Source organism: Tupaia chinensis, unplaced genomic scaffold (assembly GCF_000334495.1).
Source record: "Tupaia chinensis unplaced genomic scaffold, TupChi_1.0 Scaffold000539_1, whole genome shotgun sequence".
Taxonomy (NCBI): domain Eukaryota; kingdom Metazoa; phylum Chordata; class Mammalia; order Scandentia; family Tupaiidae; genus Tupaia; species Tupaia belangeri.
Window position 1 is genome coordinate 5,748,581 of NW_006160052.1, and position 9,189 is coordinate 5,757,769.

The 9,189-nt window shown below is 50.3% G+C and overlaps 1 protein-coding gene across 1 annotated transcript in view; it reads right to left on the minus strand.

The window, feature by feature from the left end:
- PKD2L1 (polycystin 2 like 1, transient receptor potential cation channel) overlaps window positions 1–8,688 on the minus strand; it is an 88,158-nt gene extending 79,470 nt beyond the window's left edge. The window contains 2 exon segments of the mRNA XM_006157380.1: window positions 7,867–7,980; window positions 8,454–8,688. Of these exon segments, the coding sequence (XP_006157442.1) occupies window positions 7,867–7,980; window positions 8,454–8,688 (349 nt within the window).
- Window positions 8,689–9,189: the final 501 nt, after the last annotated feature.

Sequence of the window (9,189 nt, forward strand, 5' to 3'; positions counted from 1 at the left end):
TTCATATATACATACATATCCCACCATGGAAGAAATAAATAAATAAACTCAAAAATGTTCTCACGTGGAACCAGCAGTTAGCGTAATGACTATGTTGCTGGACTCCTACGTAGTCGACCGCGGTTCGTGTCCCGGACCTGGTGGCTTAAAACTCACGCCGGGCACGTGTGCGTGCGTGCCCAAGATCCTGAGAGGAGAATGGGGGAGAAAGGGTTGCAGTGTGGCCATCCCCCCTGGGGGGTGATTTCTGGCTTTCTGTCTCTCTGTCTCTCTCTGTCTTTCTGGTGAGCTCACGCGCCCTATAGCAAAAACCTCTCAAAAAAAAAAAAAAAGTCCGCCCGTGAGAGTAGTACCTGCTACGCGATGGCCTGCTTTGACACGTTACCATCACCCACAGGCCGTGCACACTTCAGGGCTCGCTGTTGGTAGTGTTGCTCCTGTGCCTTTTGACAAGCGGATAAGGACACAGAGCCGCCATCCTAGCATCATACGGGATAGCATCACTGCCCTAAAAACCCGCTGAGCCTCACCTATTCAGCCCTCCCTGCCCCTAGTCCCAACTCCATCGTTTTCTCTTTTCCAGAATATCATCGTTGGAATCATACGGTAAGTAGCCTTTTCAGACTGGTTTTTTTCTTGAAAGGTTTTTTTTTTTTTTAACATACCAGAGAATGAATGTGTGCATGTGCACGCGTGAGAGAGGGAGAGACAGAGAGAGAGCATCCCCAAGGAAGCCCACGCACCCTGCCATCCTTTCCCCTCCAGTTCTGCATCAGGTCAGGACCCTGGGCATGCATGCATGTGGCCAGCATGTTTTTCAAGCTCACTGGGCCAGAGCTCCCACCCTGGTCCGCTATGGGACCTGGCTACCTCTGTGCAGTGCTGAACCCCCGTGCTATGGGACTGGTCTTGAGACGTACTTTTTACAACCAGTCCAGAGGACCAAGTGAGGGTTTTGAAATCCCACGAGGAAATTCAGACATAATGACTAGCAGTGACTGTTAGATTCTTTATACATGTTGTCTCTATAAATGTTATCATTACTGTTCTATCGGCAAGCTAGCATGCCAGGTCACAAAGCCAGCAGCAGCAGACCAGTTTGTCTGATGCCACTGGTTCTCACCTGTCAATTATGCCACGGTGTTTACTCTAATGCTAAACGTGGCTTCTGGGCCTGGTCACAGCAACTGCCAGTGGCAACGGGGCACATCCAGGTGCATATTACTCTGGTTCTTATTTATTTATTTATTTGTTTATTTATGTTTAAAATTTTTGCCTTAGGGCATGTGTGTTCACTGGGGAGAGAGTGAGTCAGAGATAGTGAGAAGGAAAGTGAGAAATTATCCCCAGGAATGGATGACCACACCACAGTCTCTTCTCCTCCCTTCTCCTCCTGTGATCTTGGGCAAGAATATATGCACCAGGTGTGGTTTTGAAACCACTAGGTCCAGGACTCGATCTGTGGGTGACCGTGTGGGAGTCCAGCAGCATAACCACTATGCCATCTGCTGGCCCCATTGCTTGGCTCTTAGAAGACAGCACCCTGCTAGGGCAACACAACAGCCACCCTAGTCTGTGCCAGACTCTGGGAGGGCAGCCCAGTCACCATACTGACTAGCAAGGTTAGGTGGGTCTGGTCCAGTGTTTCTTAATCTTTCTTGCATTCTCCATTCCTCAGGAGCCTCGTTAGATGTGTTCTTCTTCACCCTCCAGTCCCATTGCATTTTAATACCATGGATAAGACTATGTTTGCTTATGCACTTCAACATTCTGGAGGACAAAAAAACACTGTAATACTTCAAGTGTTGCAAGACTAGCAGTTGGTGTAATGGTTATGTCACTTGACTTGCATGTAGTTGACTGTGGTTCAAGTCCCAGAGCCAACATTTTAAAATTCACACAGGGCACCTGTGCATGCATGCCCCAAATCTCAAGGGAATGGAAGAGAAGGGATTATGGTGTGGCCATCCCCCTAGGGGGGTGATTTCTTGTTTTCTGTCTCTCTGGCTCTGTCTATCTCTCCAGCAAGCAAATATGCCGTATAGCAAAAAATCTCTTAAAAAAAAAAAAAAGGTTGGTTTTTTTGGAGTTGTTTTTTGCTTTTTGGGGGGGGGGACAGTCTTATTTTGCTTGGGAGTTTTTCTGGCCTCTAAGAAACTATTTTCACTCTCTTGGTGGCTATGTCATCCCCACTGAGAAGACACACCCAATTGCAAATTGCCAGAACTCAGGGAGTCTAACAGAGCTAAGAGGCCAGAGGCAGGTGTAACCAGGACCTTGGAGAGCGCCAAAATAACCCTACTGAGACCGTGTACAAGGCTGGATGTTGCCTGAAAGAAGGAAGAGGCAGAGAGAGGATGGGGACAAGGACTAACACCCACGTTTTTTCTACTGTACGTTGTAGAAACCACCAGCATACTAAAGCCTCTGAATTGTTTTGGAGTTCTCGGGTGGGCTGACCTTTTGCAATGTGAACTTCAGTTCTCACGGTCAAAGGCAGTTAAATGGCACATTTCCAAGTAGTTTAATGATTTCTCTTTCTTTCTTTCTTTCTTTCTTTCTTTCTTTCTTTCTTTCTTTCTTTCTTTCTTTCTTTCTTTCTTTCTTTCTTTTCTTTCTTCCTTTCTTTTTTAGAGGTTTTTGCTATAGGGCACATGCGCTCTCTAGAAAGACAAAGAGAGACAGAGAGACAGAAAGCGAGAAATCACCCCCAGAGGGGATGGCCATGCCACAATCCCTTCTCCTCCATTCTCCTCTCGGGATCTTGGGCACGCATGCACACGCGCCCGGCGTGAGTTTAAGCCACCGGGTCCAGGAACTGTGGTCGACTACATGGGAGTCCAGCGACATAGTCATTACGCTACCCAATGATTTCAAGGTCTTTATGAAGAGCCAAACTCCACAGCAGTCGGAGGCTTTCAGAGGTTTAGAGGCCTTTCTCATGCTTCACCATTGGCTGGGTTGCCGAGGCTGCAGTAGAGTGTCACTGGGTCTCGTGTGAGCTGGAGATGATAACAGCTGTTATTCCCAGCGTACCAGGCGGACACTGTGAGTACTAGTGGACTATTTTAGTTAACCTTCACATCAATCTTATCAGGTGGGTGTAATCGTTATTCAAGGCTAAGAGAGATTAGCAAAGTTGCTCAGGGTCACACAGCTGATCGTGGGATGTGCCCGGACAGTCTGACTTCAGAGCCCTGGTGGCCAGCCACTGGGATATACTACCCCGAAGTTGGCACAGGGGCCCTGAGAAGTTGCTATGGAGGTGAAATAAAATGTCCCATTACTATGCTTAGCATAGGACCACCATTTTCCCACTCAGCTCTCCCAGAGATACCTCTCTGACCCAATGTCCAGGCGTTTATATTCTCCCCAGAACTGGAACTAAACATTTATCATGTCACTCTTATGTTTATAACCTTTCCACGGCTCTGCCGCAGCCCTCAGGATAAAGCCCAAAGTCCTTCTCATGCCTTACGTGGGCCTTCGGGATCTGCCCTGCTTACACGGCCTGTCTCCCATCTTCTACGTCTGCCCCTCCAACCCCCCTGCTCCAGCCACACTGATGCACTTCCAGGAAGGCCCTCCGAGCCTTGCCACGTGCTTTTCCCTCCTCTTGGCAACTTCCCTTCTCTTCGCCTCCCTCTCCAGGTGCTAAGTACTCCTCGCTTCCCAAGTTTCAGGTCTAGCATCACTTCCTCTGCTTGTCCTCATCAAGCCCCAGATCTGGATATGACAGAAACCCCAGCATCACATAGGATTGCCCATGCTGCATTTCCTACTGAGCATGATATAGACCAGGTCTGAAGACAGGCAGCCAGTACAGTGGCATTCTGAAATGGCTTTAACACGTGCTAGGCACTGGGACAGCCAGTGGCGTGGCGGATGAAGTGGCTGGATCCCATGTGGCCGACAGCACAGTTTGAGTCCCAGGCCCAGTGGCTTGAAAAACATGCTAGGCACGTGTGTGTGCGTGCCCAAAGCCCTCAGAGTAGAACGGAGGAGAAGAAATTGAAGCATGGTCATCCTTCCAGAGGGTGTTACTCAGGTTTCTATTCTCTCTCCTTCTCTGTCTCTCTGGCAAACACAAGTGCCCTAGAGCAAATTAATACACACACACACACGTGTGTGTGCTAGGCACTGAGTTAATGATTTCATGGCTGTTATCTCATATAGTCTCACATAATCCTATTGGACTGGGAAGGTACAGATGAGAAAACTGAAATTTAAGGAAGTTAAATAGCATGCTCTAGATCCCCAAACCATAAATGGTAGAACGTGGTGTTTGAACCCAAGTTGGTGCAAATTCATGTTTTCCATCTCTGCATGATAGGTATCACCCTGGACCAGTTCAGTGAGAAAATGGAAGTTATTTAACCTGGGAAACAGGCGACCAAGAGAGACATGGCTACATTCACGTGAATAGTTGAAAGGTTGTCATTAGAGGAATGAAGAAGATGGCTCGCTAGGGAGAAGAAAGTTGTTTTTTTTTTCTTTTTAAAGTAATGTTTTAAAAGAATTATTTGATTGTATTTTTTCATTCATTTATTTTAATTTGACTAGAGAAAAAGATTGGGAAAGTGAGAAAGCAAGCCACCAGGTCCAGGACTTGAACCGTGGTCAGCCATGTGGGAATATCCAGTGCCTTAACCACCACACTTCCTGCTGGTCCCCTCTTAAGTAATTTTTTGAGAGAGAGATATTTGCTATAGGGCGCGTGCACTTGCTTGAGAGACAGAGAAAGACAGAAAATGAGAAATCATCCCCTGGGGGAATGACCCTTCTCCATTCTCCTCTTTGGATTTCAGGCATGCACACACACACCTGGTGTGAGTTTTAAGCCACTGCATCCAGGACTTGAACCGTGCTCAACTACATGGGAGCCCAGTGATGTAACCAATACGCCATCTGCTGATCCCTGAAGATTTTCTTTTTTTTTTTTTCAGAGGTTTTTCACTATAGGGTGCGTGCTCTCACCAGACAGACAGAGAGAGACATAGAGACAGAAAGCGAGAAATCACTCCCCAGGGGAGATGGTCACACCGCAATCCCTTCTCCTCCATTCTCCTCCTGGGATCTTGGGCACGCACGCACACGAGCCCAGCATGAGTTCTAAGCCACCGGGTCTGGGACGCGAACCGCGGTCGACTACATGGGAGTCCAGCGACATAGCCATTATGCTAACTGCTGGTTCCCATGATCCCTGAAGATTTTTAAAAAACATTTATTTATCTATTTATTTGTTGTGATTTTTAGGCCACCAGGTCTAGGACTTGAACCATAGTCGGTCATGTGGGAATCTAGTGCCTCAACCACCACACCACCTGCTGGCCCCAAGAAGAAAGTTGTTAAAAGGACAAGATAAACCCCTGAGGGGAAATGCCCAGCCAGGTATCCCTCAGCCCAGTGTCCAGCACAGAGGAGGAGGCTCCACAAATGGAAGGAAATGGAGCTGCCCTCAGGAGACTGGACTGTCCCAGGAAACAGTGACAGCCTCGTCAGCAGTCCCCAGACAATGGCTGCTTGGCCACCCAACCGAGCATGCTGGGAGGGCTGCAGAGAAAGGATTCTGTACACTGTCTTCTTGAACTAGATGACCTCCAAAGTCCTGGCCTCCCAAGGAGCCTGTAATTACCGGACTAGCCGATGACTCGGACTTCGGCCATGCAGCATGCGTCAGTGTGTTGCGATCTCGGAAGGCAGAGAACAGGAGCGGATGGGATTGCCCGGCTTCCGGATTCCAAGCTCTTACCCTTCCAGCCCCGCCCAGAGGAGTCAGAAGTGGCTTGCTGTCACTCTGGAGAGCTAGAAACCTCCCCATTCTGTTCTAAAGGACAATCCGGAAATAGATGGTCAAGTCATTTCTAGAGAAAGGCTCTGCCTCTGGGTTTCAGCCGCTCTCCTGAGATCGCAACACCCCTTCCAAGAAGATGGTTAAGATAAGAAACTAAAAATGTCCACAGACATTTCTGACAGGTCATTGCTGAAAGGAAAAGAAGGGGCCCCACAAAATGCACGCTGGGTAGGCCGTGGTTCCACACAGGCCGGACTCCTTTCCCTCCACGCCGTGACTGGTGGTGTCCCCTCAGAGCTGTGCCCTCTGTGCAGCACAGGAGTCCCCGCCCAGCACGGCCAGAGCGATTTTCGTTCCGCTTTCCTGGACGGCTCACTCCAGTACAGTGGCTCATACAGAGGAAGGAATTTTCCATCAACGCTTACGTTATAAGACCTTCAGATTCCACTTTCAAAACACTCGTGCACCCTAAAAAGAATAGACCTCCCGGAAATTACAAGACCATCTAGGAACAGGAGTGTCTTCGTAGTACAGGCCACGCTGCAGCTGTAGTCGACACATAAACGCACACACAGCCACACATGCTATTCTCTTCAAGCGGACAAACTGCACCCTCTGCACCACTTTTTCTTTTCCTTTTTTTTTTTTTGGAGAGACGTTTGCTATAGGGCACGTGCACTTACTGGCAAGACAGAGAGAGACAGAGAGACAGAAAGTGAGAAATCGCCGCCCCCACCCCCAGGGGGATGGCTACACTGCAGTCCCTTCTCCTCCAGCCTCCTCTCGGGATTCTGAGCACACATGCACAGGCGCCTGGTGTGAGTTTCAAGCCACCAGGTCTGGAAATCAAACTGCAGTTGGCCATGTGGGAGTCCAGTCATCTGCTGGTCCCAACTCAATACAAAGTTTTACCTACATCAATAAGTAATAGCACCGCTTGGTTTGGCCCAATTTTTTGATTACCTATAGCTAGCTCTTTTTAAAATTGTTTTTATTTCATTTTATTTATTCATTCATTTATTTTAATTTGAAGAGAGAGAGAGAGAGAAAGTGAGAAAGCAAGCCACCAGGTCTGGGACTCGAACCATGGTTTGCTATGTGGAATTGTCCAGGGCCTTAACCATCATGCCACCTGCGGGTCCCTACAGTTAATTCCTTGACCCTGTCTTTCCATAGTCTACTCAGCTATCTTGGAGACCACAGAGTCCCAGATCGTGTTTATAACTAGAGCTTCAGGCACGCTTTCCTCAGCTGTCTGTGGCAGGGTGGTCTCGAACACACAGCGACCACCGCCACACCATGCATCTGCTCCCTTCTTACCAGGGATCTGAGCTCTAAGGCCTCCTACTCTTCTGTTTCGTTTTTCCTGACTCTAAAGAAACATGGATTAGATACAGTATAGTAACTACGGGAAACCCACTGAGTTATTTTTTCCAAATAACTTCTGCTCTTTACAGAGGGGAACAGCTTGCACCTGCCTATAGAAAACAATGGCTGCCTGGGACCAGCGTAATGGCTATGTCACTGGACTCCCATGCAGTCGACTGCGGTTTGAGTCCTGAACTCGGTGGCTTAAACTCATGTTGGGTGCGTGTGCGTGCGTGTGTCCAAGATCCCAAAAGGAGAATGGAGGGAAAGGGATTACGGCGTGGCCATCCTCCCTGGGGGTGATTTCTCGCTTTCTGTCTCTATCTCTCTGGTGAGTGCCAGCATCCTAGAACAAAAACCTCTCAAAAAAAAAAAAAAAGAAGAAGAAGAAAGAAAGAGAGAAAGAAAGAAAAAGAACACAATGGCTGCTGAGTCCATGTCTGTAACCTGAACTTGAGCACTGGGTTCCCCGCCCTTTTACTAACGGTTTTCTAACATTCTGCTTTCCTCTAACTCAATGACAAGTTCTTTTAAAACAAAATATCTGAAGCTGCAAGGGTACGAAGGGGCTGGCTGTTGCTCTGCAAAGCTCCAGGACACAGCCTGTTTACACAGACGATGCTGTCCCTGGGAAGGTGCCCGTAAACGTGTACACAAGTGATGGGCTGTCTGAGAGACGCCCCATGCAGACAGGTGCAACTCACGTAGGCAGATGTCCACCAGGAACACGGTGTAGACCAACAGCTCCCGCAGCGTGGTCTTGACATAAAGTTCCCGGTTCTCAGCCGTGTTCTCAGTCAGCCTCGTTCCCCAGAGCCCTAAGGGGCATTGGAGGGTTGTCCAGGATCCCTGACAGCAATGCCCTTCCCAGGTGCACCCACCCATCTGTCTCTGGGCCTCACCCCCTTTCCCACCCTGTCCTCCCTTCCCCACTACCTTAGCCCTGGGCTGAATCTGGCTCTCTAGCACACCCACGCCGCCCCTCTGTCAGACTCCCTGGAGACAAGAGGGAAGGTACCTGGCTGTAGAGAGGGAAGCCATGACACAGACTCGTGCTGGGGCCAGTCGGGCTATCACCGCATCCATGTCCTCCCTCAAACCATCCCACATACCCCTGTCCCCCCAAGGGGTGACAGTAGCAGGCTGCCTCGGCCATATGGCTCTAACATAGGCATGCACAAACCTGGGGTCCAGGGGTCCTGAAACCTCACCTCTTCTCCAGATCACATCTCCCCTAAAGCTTTGGGCCACCCTTCTCCCGTGTTCCAGGAGACCCTCCCTCTCCTGGTACCTCTGATGGCGCGACAGATGTGAAGGCAGCATCTGGACCCCAGGGCCCCGGGCACCTTCTCCTGGGGTCCATCTTCAGGCTTCTCAGGCTGGAGCAGGGTGGGCCCCGCCCTGGAGATGGTGCAGATGCTCGGGGTCCCATGCGGGGAAGGGGGCCCGCTGTATGCAGGGTTGTCCCAGGCTCCGCTCCCCAGCTCTCGCAGCTCCTGCACCTCAGGACTGTCCACAGCATGCATGGCGAATGAGGTGGGGTCCTGGCACTCCAGGGCCTCAGTGTCACCTGCAGGAAGAGGGAGCAGAGCACACCCAGCCCAGCCAGCAGAGGGCCAAGGGAAGGGTGAGCTGCTGGGCTGGCCTGGCCTCTGCCTTTTGTAGGGGAGGCCTGGCTGCGGGGGAGGGAGCAGGTGAGGACGTGGGGAATGGCCATCAATCCTGTCAGGGGCGCTCTCCCTCCACTGCGAATCCCAGGGGGCCAGAAGAGAGGGATGTGAGAAAACTGGGAGGGAAGGTTCAAAGAGGAGAGCGGGGAAAGCTGTGGAGACTGGAAGTGGGTGGGTGAGGGGTGCTGGCAGGGAGGAGAGCTGCTGCAGACGTGGTCCAGTCCTCCGAGAGGCTGAAAGAGCCAGGGAGGAGCTGAGAGAAGAGGGGCCCTGCGGACGCCATCGCAGGTCTGAGCTCATTTCCACTAAAAGCTCCTGAAAGGGCTGACATGGATCATGGATCGGGGTAGGGACCAA